Source organism: Aspergillus novofumigatus, assembly GCF_002847465.1.
Source record: "Aspergillus novofumigatus IBT 16806 chromosome Unknown P174scaffold_3, whole genome shotgun sequence".
NCBI classification, from domain to species: Eukaryota; Fungi; Ascomycota; class Eurotiomycetes; order Eurotiales; family Aspergillaceae; genus Aspergillus; species Aspergillus novofumigatus.
The window spans coordinates 162,723-179,930 of NW_020194276.1; the positions used below are offsets into that span (position 1 = coordinate 162,723).

The following is a 17,208-nucleotide window of genomic DNA, read 5'->3' on the forward strand; positions in this document are numbered from 1 at the left end:
ATTTGGAGGTTGCCGCTTCTAGTGAAAGACACGACTGACTTAAAACCAGGTCAAATGCGACGGCCGTCAACCGCGGTGTGGTGCTTGCAGTTCCAGAGGTATCGGATGTCCATGTCCACGGGAGGCATGACGCACCGCCAGCAGAAACCCAAAGGCCGATGTGAGGGCATTTCAACGACGGATAGAAGAGCTGAGGAGAGAAATATATGGGGCTGGCACCCAACCAAACGCGACGGGCTCAATGGGGGCGGACAACATCAAGGTGCATAGCTCCGCAGCATCTCTCGAGCTATCAGAAGAACACGCTCCAGTTAATTGTCCGGCGAGACCTGGTGGTCATGCATTGCGCTCACTGTTTCCATCATCTGACAACACACTCTGCAGCCCAGCCCACAAAGGAGTGAGCAACTAGAATGGGGCCATGGCCTTGCGTCCGCTGACTGTGCTCAGTTGGGCTATCCGACCGAACTTGTCCGTCATGACAATGCCAACTCACCAGAGCCAAAAATGGCTGGGGGCGGGAGCCAGGTGTATGGTGCCACAAGCTTGCTTCGTGATCGCTTATATGAGACCCCGTTGGCAAACCGCCAGTCCTCCCACCGGGGTTAATCAACCCTGACCACAGAAAGTACCAGAGCTCAGCTTATTTCAGACGCTGCCGTGCGCAGACAAGAAGAGCTTGTGCCTATGGATCTGACAATGCATCTACTAGAGCTGCACTGGAATCTCAACACTTATCATATCTACTAACTTATCGGCCAGCTATTATGGATAGCTTGATCACGAATGGGCCGTATATAAACAAGCTGCTTTTGAACGCGATCTACATGCAAAGCAGCCTATATAGCGACCGAGCACCCTTGTCTTTGGGTCTCGAAGAGCAAAATCCTAAGGGCTTAGTATACTATAAACGATTCAAGGAGCTGCTACCTCAATATATTGATATCCCTACAATCCCGACAGTGGTAGCTCTACTCACATGCGGTGCATGCCTCGTGCCATACGGTCAACAAAGCGCAGGCTCGGCATTGTCTGGGATGGCGTATTAAATGGTTATTGAACTCGGCTGCCATCACTTTGCCTTGGCCAGCCCCCTGCAATGCAGGAAGCAGCCGGGAACGTAACATGCAACTACCTCGATTCATTCGAGGAAATGGAAGCATGGACCCTTTATTACGATCCTGCCTTTCCAATATTCGGCACCACGGTTCCCGTCTACCATGGAAGACCGTCTCATGCGATCAGCACGTTTGAAGCATTATTGCAGCTCTGCAAGATTGCAGCTCAGATCATCGATGCATTTTATGCGTTAAATAGCGTGACAAGTTCAGACAAACGCCTGCTACAAACCAGACAGGACATATTGACACAACTCAAGCAGTGGGACCAGGATCTCTCAGCTAGGCTCAGGTTCGACCCTAATACAGATACCACACCCCCTCCTCATCAAATGACCCTACAGTGAGTGGAACGTAGATATGCACACTATGATATGATGCTCTTACTCATACACCTGCTCCAGTACGACGTATTGGACTCTAGTAATCTTGGTTGAGCAAGCATTTCTCAATCGAGGCCACTTCAGGTTCACACTCGACCCTCCTGTTGAGGACGAGTTGAGGCAAAACTGTATCCGGGCAGCGCTCAATATTTGGAAACTAGTCGACGCATACAGGAAGGCCTTTACACTCCGGAGAGCTCATTATGGTATTTCATACGCTACTTACTGTGCAGTTCTTGTCATGCTACAACACACGCAAGCAGAAAATGATGGGTATCACGAGTGCATTGAGTTCTTTTGGTCCACAGTGTGGGAATACCAAAGGGGCTGTAATTATGGTTTGGAAAGATCATTGAGGCGACTCCAAAGGACAGCGAAGGAATTAGATACCGGGGATGGAGATAGGCCGGTCCCGATTTGCCCAGCACCAGCGGGTAAGAATTCCCAGAACCTACTTCTCTGCCATGGCCCAGCTGACAGCGGCATTTTTACCCTGCCAGAAGATTCTGCAACTGCAACATCGCCTTGCGATGCTACTGGAGGGCAGGAAGAAGACACCTGGGATACTTCATGGCTCAACTCTATTACCGACGACGGCACAGTAGGGGGCATTTAATATTCGGCTTTTTCGGGTAGCAGTCTACTCACAAGGCACATAGGGCGTATAGATAATACCAATAGTTTGTTAGCCCGCGCTCAACTTGGTATAGACGAGCCTAGCGCCTTGAAGGTTTCCGTGATAGACGCCTCCTGCATTCTCTGATACAAATCAAACGTGTCATGCACAGGAACGCCCAAGTGCGTCTCAAAGGATTCTTTGTCCGCCCGCGAAACCGCGCTGCCAGTGCTTTCGCCGTTGAGGTTGGACTGAAAAATCCCGGCAGCACTGATGGGCGAGAAACCTTCGTACGTGATGGGTTCAAACGAGACGACTCCATCCTGAATCAGCGATTCCAGATCACCACATCTTCCGGCCCGCATTGATGATGGGTTCACAGGATAATAAGTGAAATACCCTAAGCCTTCTTGGTGGATTCTGGAGTAGTCATCAGGGAACTGGTGGATCTCTGGCGTAGAGGTGGGCCACATACTTTGCTGAGATTTCTGGATGATACTATCGTACAGAAATCGCCCTTTCGGTGTCAGGACCATGCCTCGAAGGCAACCCGCTGCTCAAGCGCCAGAAATCCCGCAAAGAGTGGATTCCGAAGGTTGGTGGTGTGCAGTATCTCTGATGTTGCATGGTGCTTGACTGAGAAAGTGGCCTGCTGCGCAATGCGAGGTTACTATAAATACCAGCGACGTCCTGGATTCCATGACAATTACGAGCAAAACCCGGTGGACCAGACAAGAACGGACATCCGGACAATGGAGAACTCAGATACCCGGTGACGAGGTCCTGATTCCGAATAGCCGCGGAGATGGTTGGCGCGGGATCCGACTAGAGCAGACCGGGGTAACAACCTTCTAAACTTGTATTCCCATACTTGCATTGCCGAGAGAATTAGGGCAGCAGCCTGTTGCCGTCTCTTGGTACTTTCATTGATGGGAACCTGAGTCCTGGAATTCGCGTTACTTATTGTGGAACAACCCACGACCCCCAATGCTGCGCTATTCCCCATTGGTATGGGAAGGTTATATCCCTGAGCATTGTCATCTGCTGGTTCAGCAGGACTCTCGGTGGGCATGACCGCGCTCAGTAGGAAGTGCATGGAAGCTAGGCTTTGGTAACATGCGAGCTAGCATTGCTGTGTTCTCGTTTCTATCCGAGGGTGTACCGCCATATACCCTTGGTTATTCAATTTGTGTCGCCTTCTACCATATATAATACTTTCATGTGGCGCATACGGATTGTCCCATGGCAGAGCGAACAGAAACTGTGATTCTACTCTGCGAGCCGATTTGTCGCCAGATTCCAGGTACGTATTGTGAGGTTTTGATAATAGACAGCGCACTTGCGGAGAATGGACAGCTTTTCCTCAGTCATCGATATCTTGACGGCGCTCAAACGACGATGTCCAGTTTGTGGTAATGAGGGCAGAAGGGGAAAAAAAAAAAAAAAAAAAAAAAGCTAGTTTACTACCGGCACTGGAAGACCTATTTTTCCACGAGTTTGTTTCGTAACTGCTTCTCTTTCTTATTCGCTCGCCGTAGATCCAAAATGCCCAAGGAATCGGTGCCATCAACAGCATCAACACAGCCAACAATGAGGTTGCCCACCCGACGCCGAGTCGTTTGAACATGCGTAGGGAAAATAAAGGAAACAAGAAGCCCACAAAGTACCTACTGAACATCATTGCACTAGATGCAGACGCTCCGTAAAGTGGTCCATAGGTATCCAACACGCACAAAATCGCGCCAGCATAGATGAGAAGACAGGAAAGCATCGCCACTCCTTGTAATAAAATCGGAACCATCCAGTGGACACGGTAATGGGCCGTCCAGCCTCCAACTACAAGACTGACGGGGAGCAAGAGACTAGCTGCCATTGCCGGGATAAAACGGTTCTTGGGTAGCATTCGCTCGCTTCCGTACGTTTGTCTCCAAGAACGTAGGCGCCGCTGGTAAAAGAAGATGTCGATAAAAGGGAATGGAATACAGACAGCCAAGCTTCCCAATGACACACCGAGGTAGGAGAGTGATTGTGCAGACTTGCCGAGATTATAGTAGGTTTTGAAAGTCCAAGGAATGGAGACTACATAAGCATAATCAAGCCAAAGATCAGACCATTGTAACAGCTGACCAATGCAACGATAGGCTCAGTAACCAGCATATGTAGTGGTCGCTGAATTAACGTGCCAAAGAAGTATTGGACATACTTTCAAAGGGAGATCGTCTAGGGCGAAGAGTCCACGAGACCAAAGCTTCTCGCGCGACGCTTAAGAATCACGTCTTGGTAAGATTTCCTCGTTAGGAGAACAGGGAGGTATGTAGCGGCAGCCATTACGATCGCAGCCCATTGCGTCCAAAGCCAGTCTCTTGGCTGGATAATAAAGCCACCAGCAAGTGGGCCCAGCGTCGGGCAAGAGATGGAATCGAATAGTATATCCGAAGGCTAACACCACGGTACATTTGAGGGATGTAGTCCAAAATCGTAGCGGAGGCATTGGTGATGTTAGGGGATTCAAGAATGCCAGCGAAGAAGCGACAGGTGGTCAGGTCTCGCATCGTCTGAAACACAGCCGCTCCAACCATGAACAAAATAAAGATAGGCGGTGTGACAGCGGAGACAGCCCTCCTTTCGTAGATTTCGGAAAGAGACGCGCCGATGATGGGCCCAAAGGCAAGTCCGAGGTTTGAACAAGGAAAGAGGGAGCACGGCAATTTCGTAGCTGCAGTCAAAGATTGACATGATTTCGTCCTGAGCCGGCACATAGATAGCACCAACAAAGGCACTTACGAATGCTAGACAGGTGACGGTTGTGCTATTCTGTGGCATTGAACTATTGAATTATTAAGGGTTGTCGGAGACGTATGTGGAGTATTAACCAGCATTTATTTGCATGAAGTGGAAACGCCTACATATGTATTGTAACTACTAATAAACCGTTAGATGGGGAAGGTTTCGGAAGCAGTCCACGTGCAGATCACTCACTTGTGAAGAACTGGTTGGGCAAAAATCGGAAAAGAAAATGTAAATGTGTATTTACTGATGTATGCAGATATATGTGTCCATAATAGACTGTGGAGGTGGAATCCAATCAGAGGCTGGCTGCATGAAGATCGGCATGTGTTTTCGGATCCCTACTGTTTCTTCCGCATCCCAGCTTTACTATTGGATCTTGCCAAATATTATCTGGACCCCAGTTCTTTGCGTGGAGAGATCTGGCAAAGAACTGGAGTGCTCAGCGATAAAATCAAGGCTGAACTTAGCAGAAAGTTTCCAGGATAGACTAACTTTATCTCTAAGAATTCTTGATGCTGCTGTTTATGTGGCTCTAAGACAATGATGTTCAGTTTCAACATTTGGGTTCCGCCGGGATTGAAGGACCGGATATGTCTTCCTTGGTCCCATGGTGGTGTATATAGTATTTTAGTGGTTTATTTGGGCGATCCTATCCGCCCCTTTCTGTTACGTCAAACTTGTCCGCGAGCTTCCCTGGTTCAGTATGTATAAGACTACTTGTTGATCAATGAATACGGTTCCAAAGAATATCCATTTTCAATGTTGTGGGACTAAAACGACTTAAATATATGGCAGTATGAATCACAATTTTAGCTCACGTAATTCATGCTCAAGTCCACAGGAAACCAACAGATTCGAGATTCTTTCGCAGCTTTGGGTTGGATTAGTTGCACGGAGTAATATTTAGTGAATCCAGGATTGATAACGCACTAACAAGCCCAGTGTTTGTAGTCCTACTCTGGGCTAGGTCCTACTGGTTGAAGTTGTGTTTCCTGACTGTCGCCTGCACGCTTTCTGGATATACGACCCAATAGTATGGATTGGACTTCGCTCGAGGCTCGACAAGATCAACCTAAAACGTAAGTATGTACTATCGCCGTTATGCTCCGGTACTCACATCATAGTTCATGAACAGAGCAGTAACAAACTTCTTGATTTCAAACATGGCGACGTTCTGGCCCAGGCAACCTCGTGTCCCGGCCCCAAACTGGCGCAATCAGACATTGAACGTACCAAGGACCCGGACTGCATCCGACTTACACTCAGCAAACTAGCTTCCAGTTTTCTAATACGTGACGGTTCGCCTTCCAACCAGCGCTGGGGACGCCACAGTTCCGCATCATCCCCCCATGTCGGCCGATAGCGATTAGCAATATACGGGCTCATGCCTACGACGGTACCCCCAGGGTAAAAGTGACCACAAATTGTCGCTCCTTCTGCAGGGACCACTCGTTCGAGAGGCATAGCGAACGGAGGATCAAGCCGAAGTGACTCTTTAATACAAGCGTCAAGGAAGGGGAGGTTCTGCAGTTGTTGCCATTGAGGAATAGGAAGAGTGAGCCCTGTGGTAGTGCCTTGCTTATCCTGCAGCTCGGTTCGTACTGTTTCCAGTGCGTCAGGGTTTTCCACGAGGAAACAGACCACGGATCTAAGCATGGAAGCCGTGGAGTCGGCCCCTCCCAGTATATTGGCAAAGGTCCATGTTGACACAAATCGAAGCGGTACATTTTCCTTTTTCTCCTGGGCCTGTAGATAATACCCGAGGAAGTCACCGTCGGCACATGGTCCGTCGGCGTTTGCATTGGGGAGCGTGTTATGACTGTTCCGCCGCGCGTTCCGACGCTCTGCGATACGCGCCAGAACGTAGTCCAGCAGAGGGGCAATGGATTCGCGTTTGATGAGATTTGCTAGTCGATTCTTATGCAAGAGCCAATCGAACCATGGTATCTGCGTCATCTGCTAATAGTTGAGTCTTATCCCATGTGAACGTCCGAGGTCTATAACTTACCGGTCCGATACTCAGGTTTGCCCTCTTGACGTCGTCCATGATACCGTGTAAGTCTCTCCCATGCTGTACGTACCCATATGGGCGGGAGAATGTCATCAAGCCCATGGTATCGTAGGACATGAATTTAAGCCAACTTGTCAGGTCAAAATGTGCTCCCGTGGGCACAAAGCGGCGATCAAGCTGGTCAAAGAACATTCGCGTAGCACTATCCATTCTTTGCTCGAAAGAGGATACAGTATACGAGAGCGAATAGTACACGGAGATATGTTGCTTCATCTGTCGATTCGCCGCATCGTCCTCTGCGGTGAAGACGGAGAGGAGTAGGCCGTCTGTGGTCCATGGTCGGAAGGCGCGGTACATCTTGCTCTGCATTTGGTCAGAAGATTCTTCGCATCCATAACTAGGGAGAGAGACAGCCTGATGGAGATGGGTTACATACCTTGGGAAATCCGCCCCGCAGGTTGAAGATTGTCTGGATGGCCTCCGGGTCACAAATGCATACTAGGTTGGGACCAAATCGTACGGCGGGGCCATATCGTCGGTGAGCGAGAGTTTGGTACAGGTGGAGGAAACCACGGCGCGCTAGAATGAAGCGATACAAGTTGGTGAATTTTGCGACGAAGGGACCGGGGATGTGCTGCAGCTGCGAGTATGTATGGTAGAGGTGATAGATCAGTACGGTGGTGATTCCAATTACCAAGACAGCCAGCGCCTGTTGCATGTCCAGAGACTCCCACAGCATTTTCAGTGATAATAATGGTGAATATAGTAGGTGGGTGAAATGTAGAATATCACTGCTTGTTCATCCTACTTCTATTTATAGTCTGAGGCACAGGGTTGGAAGGCAACAATGTACGGCCGAAGGTGAACTTCGATGTCCACTGGTACAGCGAAAGTATGACCTCAACAAGCCGCAAGATATTCCCCCAGTTCTTGTCACCACAAGAGATCTATCAATGTGACAGTCCCCAACTGCATTCCTCGGCGTATGTGTTACACAACCTCGGAACAGAGTCCAGGGTGAAAATGTGGCTCACCGGCCTGCCGTGATGATCGCCCGCCAAGTCTACAAAAAGGATGGTATCAGTGCAGAAAACGAGAACCTGATTGCTGCGAAGAGCGATTAGAGGAGAGAAGAGATATGCTCCTACCTACACCCCCCGACTGGGGTACGGGAATCTGTAAGGAAGTGCCAGCTTATTGAATAGATCGATTAAAGTGCTCTAGGCTCTTGTTGGCTTGCAGACCGCCTTTTTCTTCATAGGACTTCATAGGGAAGCAGCGGTGAGTTGGAATCGCGCGTGACAGCATTGATCGCCCGTTGAGACCGAAGACGCAAGCCCCGTCCAATTTCTTAAATAGATGAAAGATCATAGGTGCTGCGTCCCCGCATGTAAGTCCATCGTTGCATCGGCTCTTCGCTGTCGATGCTCTCAGGCCGCATGAAGCGAAGCCTGTCCTGGCTCTCAGACCATGCCTCCGCTGAACCAGAGCATCCAAAGGGCGTACTGGAAATGGACATGGCGGAAAATTGGCTTGTCCGACCAGACGTACTTCCTATAATGAAAGACGCAGTGTCATCGAACCTGAAACAGCAGGACCTCTCATATTCCCAAGAGCTAGGTGGACCTCCAGGGCTTTTGGATGTGTCCGCCTCATTTTTCAATCGCTTCTTCTCTCCTCAAGTTGCCGTTCTACCCGAGCACATCGTTACGAGCACAGGATGCGCATCAATTCTTGAGACCCTGATCTTTTCGATTTGCGATAGTGGAGATGGTCTCCTACTAGAGACACCCATGTGGGATGGGTTTGCGGTCACCTCAACGCTGAGGAACAACGTGCGGATATTTCCCGTGAAATACTCGAGACGACCGACAAATGCAGCAGATCTCATACAGCACTATAGCGAAGCGATGAAAAATGCAACGTGTCCAATTCGGGGCCTCATCGTTTGCAACCCCCACAATCCTCTGGGTCAGATTTATCCTACCATCTGGTTAGAGGCACTGCTTCAATTCTGTGGAGCTCATAATATTCACTTCATCTCCGACGAAATATACGCCCTTTCAAATTTTGGGGCGATTAGATGCAGTCAAGACGTCAACAACGCCGAGGTTGTGATTGGGCTAGAAACGAAGTTCACATCGGTATTGGCCATAGACCTGAAGCGACTGCAGGTCGATCCTGCTCGTGTCCATATAGCTTACAGTATCAGCAAGGATCTTGGTAGTAGCGGGGTTCGACTGGTTGGTCATCATTCTCACTGCGTATATTGGTGCAAGCGGACTCTGACACATTCTCAGGGATACCTCGTTACACAGTCGAATCCTGGGCTCCGCCGAGCACTAGCGGTCCTTAACCGATTCAAGGTGTCTAATATAGCATCAACAGCTGTTGCTTCTCTCCTCTCGAATCTTCAGACACTTGAAAACATACTGGACCGTAGCAAGTCTCGCCTGCGCATAGCGGCGGAGATGGTGGGAAATTTCCTGTCATTCCATCACATTGCGTTCTATTCCCCAGTTGCTGGATGCTTCATGTGGGCGCGGGTTGGGGGTGAGCTAGCGACAAAGGAAACAGACGCGGAGCTACTTGAGAAATTTGCAGCGGCAGGTGTGGCTGTTGCCGCTGGCTCTAAGTTCAACGCCGGAGAACCAGGCTGGTTCAGACTCACGTTTGCTCTACCCCGGAAGCATCTGATCGAAGGACTACGTCGAATCGAAATTGCAATGGAGGCGAAACGGCATTGGATACTTGAGCATAATGCGGTTGTCGATTCCTAGTCAGGGCCAGGATAGGTGTAGGAAGACTCAAATTGGATAGCTGATAAAGGGATTACACAAGCTACAGGGTTTCCCTGGCAGCTCAGTCGTCTAGACCGCCTCTAAGTCTTGCAGGGTTGTGCCTTGCATGAGAGCGTAAACTGCTCGAATTACCCCTAGATCTTGAAGTTTTGTATGAACCTGGGCCATTCTAGCTCGGAGTCATTTGCGATGGAGTCACGCATAAGCGAGTTGATGAGTTGAAGCGCATTCGCACATAGTGCATGATCCGTGGACGAGAGTCTGTTGACAAGCGTCTCGAGGAATTGCGGATAGATTGTAAGTGCGGGTTTCAGGGCGCGAAACCCGAAAGCATTAGTCTGTGGTGGACGCCCTCCAGTGTACGGATGGGATACAATGGATACTAAGATAGACATTGCGCCGCGCAAAATGTTGATCAGAGGCTGCGTCACAATGAGCTGGACAATCTAGAGGTAGGGGCCAGAACGCTTGTTAACATTGACGCAAGCTATGAGACTTTGCTATCTTTTATGGCGGCGATTTTCAAAGACCTACTCTTTCCACCAATTCTGAATGATGGGTCATTATTGTACAGTCAATCTAGCAGGTGTAATACTACCAACCAATCCATCGACCCGTAGAAATAGCATTGGCGCTGGCATCTTGTGGTTACACTCGGGGATCAGACCAGACAAAGCTGCAAAAGTGTCCCTTCTCGTACTATCTAACTGAACGTCCGTACGCTGTCCACTGTCCAACTAGCATACTTCCAGGCGGAGACCAGCCCGATCAGTACTAGGCCATGCGTCTCAACCATGTAGGGGGACTCCTTCCCCACTTCACTATCTAAACACACGCGCAAGGGTGGAGTAGTTGAGGAAAGGGTCTAAATGGCAGGGCCATGTATTACCATACTGAGTCTAGCTCGTAGCGGGCATACTCTAGTCGTAAGACCAATCGTCAGCTCCAACAGTGTATCCGTTTGATAGCTTTAGCCCCATTGGCAGACCGCGGGTGTACTTGTGAGTGTAGGTTTGCCTGGTGCGTCCGGAGACCACCTCGTCGATGTGCATCTGTATATTATAACTGATACCAATTAGACTAGAGCTCTCCAAAAGGATTGTCGACTCACGCATTCATCTCTTCCACTGTCAATTTCCCCTGCTCACTCTTCACCACGTAAACTGGACTGTGAATGTTGCTAGAGAAACCTAGATAGATGTTAATATGCCTGCCTCGGGGTTCTCTAAAGTGCTTTTAACTTACCGATTCGCTCGTTGATATTCTGTGAGGCTCGCGCCGCTGCTGCCTGAACCTTGGTTGCTCTCGGGAGACGAACTGACTCATAGATAGATAGTGACTCAACCACATCTCCCGTGAAGTATTTCTTGCTAAAAAGAATGCCCAAGGCAGCTGCGTCTTCAATTGCCATGCAGGCCGCTTGGCTTTGGTGAGGCATCATCTGAATGTCTGTCAGTTTCAATGTTTGATTCCGCTAACCCGGATGATTCAAGACTTGTGACATACTGGGTGAGCTGCATCACCAAGCAAGCAGACCATGTTTCTTGCAATATACGGATACGGTTCACTGCGAACAATCAGACTCCTCGATTAAAGGCCGATTATGCGTTAGGATAAACTCACTGCATCCATAGACGCCATGGCTGGATTTCTTTGCCAAGGGCCAAATGTCCGCGGACTTGCGTCTCGAGTTGAGGGTACGGCATCAGCAACTCTTCCACCGGCCGGTCAGCTCCCCCCAAGAATGATTCATGTAGTCTCCTTTCTCCCGTGGAAAAAAGCAATAGTACGATAGCAACTTGCCCCCTCGGCATGGTGAGAGAACGATCTTGTCCCAGACCTCCCCATGGCCGCCCCAGAACTGCAGGGCGTTATCTCTAGAGAAGTCAGCAAGACCAGCGGCGATCGCGTCTTCAGTGACGACGTTTGCATGTAGGCAGCTAGACTCGGCGGGTCGCTTCTCAGGCCGGATACCGAGAATACCACGAACGGCGGATCCGATGCCATCCGCGCCGATAATGAGATCATGCTTGGCCATCTCTCCGTTCTCAAACTCAATCAAACCGGTATTGATATTGATGTTCTTGCACTGAAATAAGAAATATTAGATCGGCTGCGGAAGGGCCTGGGGCAAGTAGGCGTGCTTATACTGACTGACTCTGCACCTTACCTTGTGATTCATGAAGAGTTTCGCGGGCACCCCTTCGCCCTCCCCCAATGCTGAATCCCTCAACATTGTGTGCATACACTGCCGCTGAAACATGTAGTACACGTATCCCCATCGTTTCTCGTAGTCATCCAGTTCATACTCAGTCAGGATCTTGCCGGTCGTCCAATCGCGGCTGATGAGCTTTTTTAGGATGACCCCATCGCCCTTAGCCACATCTACTCCCCACTCGTGTAGCCAACGCGTACCGTTCGCTGCACAGGAAACAGAAGCACCGGCTTGACGAAGGACATCGGCACGTTCGTAAATAGACACCTTGTGGCCGGCACGGCGCAGGGCGGTCGCCGCGGACATTCCTCCTATCCCGCCGCCAACAACGGCGATGTCTAGCTGCCTCCAGCCAGGACATGAATATGACCCCATGAAGACGCAGCCGGTTAAAAAGTAAGTTGCATAGTTTTTCCTTGGCTGGGAGGCGTTCTCTCAGGGTATGGCGTCGTTGTAATATTGTTAGGTGCAAATGCCTGGTCAGGACTTTTCCTTGGTCGAATGTCTTCGCTTGTCCGGCCCACGCAATAAGTACTCGACTGTAATGATCATTATAAATGAGCAGCAAGGGGCTCCGGTGACACGGCTTAGCATGCAAATGTTTAATTTATGGGATGTGATTGCTTTACCGTAACTGCATGCCCCACTAATTGGCTGCCCTGTCGATAGTTATTCTTCTGCAGTGTATGTCCTGCATGGGGTCTTAGACACACAAGCTGGCTGGGTACGGGGATAGCAAGCGTGGACGTGTCGTCAACGTGTAGCTGCACCAAATCTCAAAGCATATATGTTATCGAGGTTCTGGAAAATTTCAAAATCTCGACCATATTTGGATGCGTCCAATCAGTATCATCGGCTTCTGGGTACTGTTCCTCAAATGGTCGAGACCATCCTGGGGCCATGACAACCAGTCTTCCTGCAGCATAGACTGCATAATCTTTTAGGGTTATACAACATTTTTCTCGTAATCTGGCGATTGGTGGAGAAGAGGAGGCCGGGCTGCTGTTACAAGAGGCGAGGAAGGAGGATTCGCCTGATAGGAGGAGCTCCGATATAGGGCGAAGTGAGTTATTGACTTGGCAGTTGGATTATATCTCGCTATCATAAGTCTCTGGAAAGAATGCGGTCGGCGCCAATTTCGTCAACGACCAGCTTCAGCGTTGCTACTAAAAATGTCCACTCGTAGTGAGCCATATGTTTCTTTTGAAGGAGTCATATACTGTTCGCAGGCATATCAATGTCGCCCTTTTTCATTCGCAATGAGTTTCTTAACATCCTCTAGCCAGTGACTGATGCGCCTAAGTTCAGACGGTATGTGCTCTCCGAAGTATCCAAACATAACCGTGAGTTAAAGAAACCGATCAGATACGCCGGTGGTAAACGTGCCCAGCAAATGGAGACCAACCCCACTGGCAATGAAAGAGGGGTTCCAAAGAGGTATTTTCTCTTCGCCTAAAGTTTGTAAAACACAATGTCTGGTGAGGTGCCCGGTGGAGGTAGACTGGGATATCAATCTTTACCACCAAGCGCCAGAAAGCATCGGAGTCTGGTTGATCGTAAAAGTGATAGGTCTCCATTTGGTCCAGACTGTGGAAAGTCCTTCACCGACTTTTACAGTGACTTTATGATGTTTTCAGCCGACCTTTGCAACGAGTTTAAACATTATGACATCTCATCAACCCGTAAAACCCTGTCAACCTACAGCGACATTCAGTAACAGCTATTCTGTTCCACTGGGTATTATATCTTAGTCACCCGGTCAGATGTTCTTTACCCGATGATAGCGTGCAGAATATCACCAATAGATGACGATACATTGGATACCTAACCATCATTTTTGCTCAACCCAAAGCTTGCTACGCAAGCCTAATCTCCTTCTTTGTGTAACCACTCATTTGTGTAACCACATGACCTAATATCGACTCTTGACGTGGCCGGGAACGGAGCAACTAACCCTCTCTCGAATAATCAGCACAAGGCTTTCCTCTACAGGGTGACCATATACATGACCAAATATCATAAGTTGCTTTAAGTTGAGCGGAGACGTCGGTTAGGGTGTAAATCGATGCCGAGATTTCAAGTAGACGGTGTCCTCAAGTGTTTCAAGTGACAATAATTGTCTCGACTTTTAGCCTCTGATCAATATATTCAACCTTGTTACGTACACCGGGTCCCTGCAACATAATTGCCTACATCTGCAGCAGTACACCAGGTCTGTATACCACACTGTCTCGTAGTTTGATCGCACCTGAGTGCTTATTTACGAGCAGTATGCCAGCCCAGACAACAGGCCAAGGCCAATCCCCTGTCGACGTATCTATCGCTACCGAACCAAATAACCTCGACGCGGTCCCGACGCTACTAAAGGAGATTACACAATCTTCTGATGCCTTTACTACTCGCAATGTAGGCCGAAAAGACTTACTTGCCAAATGCCGCACCTTGGTTCAAGCCCTGGAGACTCCCCGAGAGACCATGATTTATCATTGTTGGGCACAGGTAAGGACCACGTACTCAGCGCTTGGCAGACCTAACTGGATTAACTACCGAATAGACTGGTGCAATGGCCGGCCTCAATTTTGGTGTGGACTCGGGTTTATGGACACTCATGGCGCAAAACGGCGACGAGCCACAAAAAGTCAGCGAGTTGGCAGCGAAGCTTGGGATTGATCATGTACTTCTGAGTATGTTCCGCGGTAGCTCTTCTGGCCAGTCTAACTAATACCTTATGAGGTCGCCTGATGCGACACCTCAGTGCCATGGGGTATCTCATCGAGATTGGTGTGGACGAGTACCGGTTGACGAATTACACGAGGGCGATGAGCATTCCGGCGATTGGCCATGGCTACCTTGCCATGTAAGCGCAATCTCTCGGCCCGAATGCTTTCCCTGTATCTGCTCACATCCACAGGCTCTCCTGCACAAGTGCAGGTCCTATGAGGTTTCATGAGTTCTCCCGGAAGCGAGCTTGGGTGAATCCCACGGATGCCAAAGACACGGCAATGATGTACGCCTACGGAACCAGCATGAATACTTTTGCGTGGCAGCAATCTCTGGGTTACGGTACACACTTTAACGACCACATGAGTGGCTATGCCCTTGGTTCTTTGCCTTGGATGGCCCCTGGATTTTATCCAGTGAAAGAGAAACTGATCGACGGGGCAAATACTGATCCAGAAGCTCCGTTTCTCGTCGATATTGGCGGCAACGTGGGCCATGACTTAGAGCTATTTCACACACTTTACCCCAGGGTCCCAGGAAAGCTGATTCTTCAGGATTTACCCGTGGTCATTGGCCAAATTCGGAACCTAGACCCGGCTATTCTCCGTATGGAGTACGACTTCCATACGAAACAGCCCGTCAATGGTAAGACCCCTACGGTACCACAACGTCTTTTTCTTGGAAAGCGAAAATACATTACTCACACCGTTAGGCGCCCGAGCATATTATATGCATAATTGTTTGCATGACTGGCCAGACGATGTATGCAAAAGCATTCTTGCGCAAGTCAAAGCTGCCATGAAGCCTGGATACAGCAGACTACTGATTCATGAGCACGTGATACCGGAGACAGGTGCCTACTGGGAGGCCACAGCACTTGACATGGTCATGTTGACGCTCCTGTCTGCTCAGGAACGCACCCGCGCAGCTTGGTATAATCTTATCGAAATGGGGGCAGGCCTTAATGTCAATAAGATTTGGAGCGGTGGAAAGGGTTCCCAGAGCCTGATTGAATGTGAACTGCCAATTAACGCAGCCAATTAAGCTTGTCTGACCTCTCGCTGGTCGTTCAGGTTTTGACAAGTCGGCGGCTTTCTGTCAAGGGGAAATTTAGAGTCTGGTTCAAGCAAGGTGAAAAAGGGAGCGGGTCGAGTACATTTCGGGGCCAGATATGAGTTCAATTTGGGTAACACATGACGCTCAATGTGTACTTTACCTATGGCCTCAAAAGAAACAGCTTAGATGCAATGCGTCGTGAAAAAGCTTGGAAACAGTCTGGGCTTCCTATAAATGTCTTGCCGAATGAATCCTATTTGTGAGCCATGGCATGGTTTGTTTGTTGACTTTCTGTGGGTCGGAGCGGACGTCCATCAAATTGTCGATGGCAAAACCGTCCAGGTCGACTGCTCTTTCCTTCCTGATCCTCCATGGAATATCTTTGCGAGGGACCCAGGCTCGCCTGCTTGGCGCCTCTATCTGCACGTCAAGATCAGCCAACCAAAAGATTGTTTCAGCACACACCCACGGATGATTGGCTTCCTTATTAATGCTTCTTTGGGCCCGAGGGCATGTTGAAGATGGCGTTGGACTTTGTGGTTGAGGCGGTGGTCCTGGGGATGGTTACGTTGCTAAAGACATTTCCCTCAATAAGCGACCAGGTATTCGCCTCAGTGTCAAAGGCATGACCGGCCATATCCTCCAAGTAATTGTTGACGGCGTGGAAGAGGTTTGTAGCGTCATTGCTACTAGTCCCGTAGTGTGGGGCGCGACCGGACAGACGATGCAGGTAATTCCCCGAGAACGTGAGAACGTGTAGTAATCCTTCGCGCCGATGAGCAGGAGGGTCCAGTAGTGCTCGTTGTTGCAGGTCGCGGACCAGTGTGTCCGACCATCGAACTCGGAGTTAGAGATGATGCCATGGCCTGCGGCTTCCCAGCCAGATAGGATCATGTGACGACCGACAAGGCTGAACTTGCAGTGGTCAACCCAGACCTGGTCTGCGTTTTGGATAGTGAGCGCGTCGCCACGCCAGACATACTGCGGGTTGATGTTGTAGAGGTGGACGTTCTGGATTATGATGTTGGAGGCCCCGTAATTGCGCAGCCACGGCCCTCGATGATACCCTTGTTGCTGTTGACGGTGAGTGGCCTGCCACCAGCCGCATTGTATGTAATCGACGAGACATCTATATCTCCTATATAATAATATGAAATTACTTTAGTTACCTAGCAGACAAATAACAATAAACACTTAAAAAAGGAAGAGACTACAGTTGCGTAACCGATAAGATTTGGAGCGTTGGAAAGGGTTCCCAGAGCCTGAAAGTTAGTATGATAATAATGATCATATATTTTATATAAAAATGCTAATTTTCTATAGGTATAGTACTAATATGGTAGATAGTATGGCAGTTAATGATCATTTATCAACGCGGAGTGGTGAGGGTGAGCCTAGGGCATGGATACCTTCTAAATCTCAGGATTCTATTTAAGATTTTTGTCGGTTCGCGGACGGCATATTCGGTTCTGGTCAAATTTGAAGAATTCTTTGACA

The 17,208-nt window shown here is 49.3% G+C and overlaps 6 protein-coding genes across 6 annotated transcripts; 2 read left to right on the top strand and 4 right to left on the bottom strand.

The window, feature by feature from the left end:
* Window positions 1-1,063: 1,063 nt before the first annotated feature.
* P174DRAFT_354138 (uncharacterized protein) lies at window positions 1,064-1,751 on the top strand (the record flags this gene model as incomplete). The annotated part of the gene is made up of 2 exons (XM_024821737.1): window positions 1,064-1,461; window positions 1,523-1,751. Coding segments are annotated over 2 exons (627 nt in total), but the record flags the coding sequence as incomplete, so codon positions are not given.
* Window positions 1,752-1,827: 76 nt separating this feature from the next.
* P174DRAFT_439559 (DUF1338-domain-containing protein) lies at window positions 1,828-2,743 on the bottom strand. Its single transcript, XM_024826833.1, has one exon. The coding sequence runs from the start codon at window positions 2,588-2,590 to the stop codon at window positions 2,198-2,200; it is 393 nt and encodes a 130-aa protein (XP_024683437.1). The 5' UTR covers window positions 2,591-2,743; the 3' UTR covers window positions 1,828-2,197.
* A 423-nt stretch (window positions 2,744-3,166) lies between these two features.
* On the bottom strand, window positions 3,167-4,940 carry P174DRAFT_479737 (uncharacterized protein; the record flags this gene model as incomplete). The annotated part of the gene is made up of 6 exons (XM_024830710.1): window positions 3,167-3,290; window positions 3,611-4,196; window positions 4,229-4,319; window positions 4,356-4,484; window positions 4,562-4,739; window positions 4,804-4,940. The coding sequence occupies 6 exons, from the start codon at window positions 4,938-4,940 to the stop codon at window positions 3,167-3,169; spliced, it is 1,245 nt and encodes a 414-aa protein (XP_024683438.1).
* A 1,066-nt stretch (window positions 4,941-6,006) lies between these two features.
* On the bottom strand, window positions 6,007-12,309 carry P174DRAFT_458464 (cytochrome P450; the record flags this gene model as incomplete). The annotated part of the gene is made up of 13 exons (XM_024829669.1): window positions 6,007-6,114; window positions 6,168-6,863; window positions 6,916-7,281; window positions 7,355-7,627; window positions 7,953-7,956; window positions 8,470-8,472; window positions 10,653-10,784; window positions 10,831-10,909; window positions 10,965-11,160; window positions 11,226-11,286; window positions 11,343-11,480; window positions 11,510-11,808; window positions 11,890-12,309. 13 exons carry the CDS (start codon window positions 12,307-12,309, stop codon window positions 6,007-6,009), a joined length of 2,775 nt encoding a protein of 924 aa, XP_024683439.1.
* Window positions 12,310-14,205: 1,896 nt separating this feature from the next.
* Window positions 14,206-15,699, top strand: P174DRAFT_366817 (S-adenosyl-L-methionine-dependent methyltransferase; the record flags this gene model as incomplete). Its single annotated transcript, XM_024822134.1, has 5 exons — window positions 14,206-14,433; window positions 14,489-14,618; window positions 14,668-14,791; window positions 14,846-15,300; window positions 15,368-15,699. 5 exons carry the CDS (start codon window positions 14,206-14,208, stop codon window positions 15,697-15,699), a joined length of 1,269 nt encoding a protein of 422 aa, XP_024683440.1.
* Window positions 15,700-16,198: 499 nt separating this feature from the next.
* On the bottom strand, window positions 16,199-16,819 carry P174DRAFT_418819 (pectin lyase-like protein; the record flags this gene model as incomplete). Its single annotated transcript, XM_024824727.1, has 3 exons — window positions 16,199-16,397; window positions 16,466-16,722; window positions 16,778-16,819. 3 exons carry the CDS (start codon window positions 16,817-16,819, stop codon window positions 16,199-16,201), a joined length of 498 nt encoding a protein of 165 aa, XP_024683441.1.
* Window positions 16,820-17,208: the final 389 nt, after the last annotated feature.

Coding starts and splice junctions, on each gene's coding strand:
- P174DRAFT_439559 (XM_024826833.1), bottom strand. CDS start 2,590: ATGTGGCCCACCTCTACGCCAGAGATCCACCAGTTCCCTGATGACTAC.